General features: G+C 34.7%; 1 protein-coding gene across 1 annotated transcript in view; it reads right to left on the reverse strand.

Annotated features, from left to right (window-relative positions):
* Positions 1-1,718, reverse strand: part of LOC119588596 (jmjC domain-containing protein 8-like) — an 11,977-nt gene that overhangs the window by 5,026 nt on the left and 5,233 nt on the right. The window contains exons 2-5 of the mRNA XM_037937239.1: positions 1,496-1,588; positions 1,317-1,365; positions 626-791; positions 120-239 (exon numbers count right to left, since the gene is read on the reverse strand). Coding sequence (XP_037793167.1) covers positions 120-239; positions 626-791; positions 1,317-1,365; positions 1,496-1,588 — 428 coding nt within the window. The remainder of the gene's footprint in view (positions 1-119; positions 240-625; positions 792-1,316; positions 1,366-1,495; positions 1,589-1,718) is intronic.

A 1,718-nucleotide genomic window follows, 5' to 3' on the forward strand; every position in this document is an offset into this window, starting at 1 on the left:
CTATGATTCTTTACCAGGTATTGCATCAAAATTTATGAAACTGGAGGACGTATAAGTGATACTGAAAATCCAAGAGGCTGGAGCAGACTATTCTTCATTATCTATTTTTCACAACTTACCTGCAAGACCAAAACTCAATGCTGGCAAATGATAGGGTAATCTATAAGGAGGTTGTATATACTGCTCCAAAAGGTCTTGCCACTCCTCGTGATTGTTGTCACCAAAGAAGTAAAAAGTCTCTGAAAAAAAATATATATCCAACTGAAGTGAATGCAATATACAAACTTTAATGCTGCACTACTCTAAGAAGTATAAATTTCTCTATTTGTTTGTATAAGACTCACATTTCATCTGGGTAATGAATAACAAAAAGAAAACTGAGAATCCTGAGAAATAAGCCTATCCTCCATTATTTCATTGCATTATGAGTGATATACTGCAGACTATAAAGTTTATTTAAGCAGTACGATTAAGCCATTAAGAGGTTTTGTATATAATGACAATCAATACAAATCAAATGTACTGGCAGTTAAATTCCTTTACAGATGTTATGTAGGGCACATTTTAAACCAGCCAGTATATGAATTCTTCCTCATATATCATAAACACAAAAAAATTTACATACCATTCCCAAGAGTAGTTAATTTTTGAGGATGGACATGGCTAACGCAGTATTCATTGAATGTAACATCTTTTTTGGCATAGCTATAGCTATTGGCTGAGCTCAAACGTACAGTTGTATGTCCGTAACCCTCCAATAATGCTGAACGGCGAGTGAGAGTCTGAAACACCTGAAATTGACAAGTAAGTGAATATAGCATTACAACACCCAAAAACACCCAGAAATCCCGAACAGAAGAATCAACACCTACTAAACATTATAATGATCAGGCATACAAATTTGAGATTCAAACAAACAGAATAAACATCTGATGAGAAACAATTAAGTCTATCCTTTTATTGTTCTGATTAAAGGATGACCACCATGAACCCTAACCACTGCAGATGCACAAAAGCATCAGCTTCATCCCAGCTCTGCCCCTTAGGTGGGCCAGAGCTAGTACCATAATTCAAGTGGAGCTCCTGCAAAAAGTTTGAAGTCTGAATGCTACTTTGATTAAAACTCAAGATCTGAATTAACAATCAATTGAAAAGTAAAAAAAATAATAATAATTTTAGTTGATAAACACAACATTTCAGTGTGCAATAAAATATTTTCGAGATTGTGTTAAAATAAATATTTGCCAGAGAGAATAATCATTATGAAGCTCTAGTATAAAAAGGTACTAAGTGAATGTTACAGAATAATGCCTTACCTGATTATCTGTTGCTCCCTTGATAACAACTGGCTCGGAGTATGCATATCTTGTAAAAACAAACAAAATATATGCTAAAAAAGACATACTATAGACTCAGATTTTTCATATAACTTCATACAAACTTGCAAACTGCATGAGTCCTTGTCCAATAGTAAAAAGAAACCAGAGCTTCTTACTTCTTTATAAAGTCTTCCTGAGTCAGGGATCCATCTTCCACATTAATGTTGCACGGTCCAGGCTGAGCAATCCTATCCTTGTCTTCCGTTGTCCTAGAGAAAGAATTTCTCATGTGCATATTGTGTGACAAAGTAAAAATTAAGTATTGCTATATGGATGTATACTATATACTTTGGCCAATTTTTTTAGGGGGAAGGAGGGGTGGGGTAGGGTAGGGTAGGA

Source organism: Penaeus monodon, chromosome 24 (assembly GCF_015228065.2).
Source record: "Penaeus monodon isolate SGIC_2016 chromosome 24, NSTDA_Pmon_1, whole genome shotgun sequence".
In the NCBI taxonomy this organism is placed as follows: domain Eukaryota; kingdom Metazoa; phylum Arthropoda; class Malacostraca; order Decapoda; family Penaeidae; genus Penaeus; species Penaeus monodon.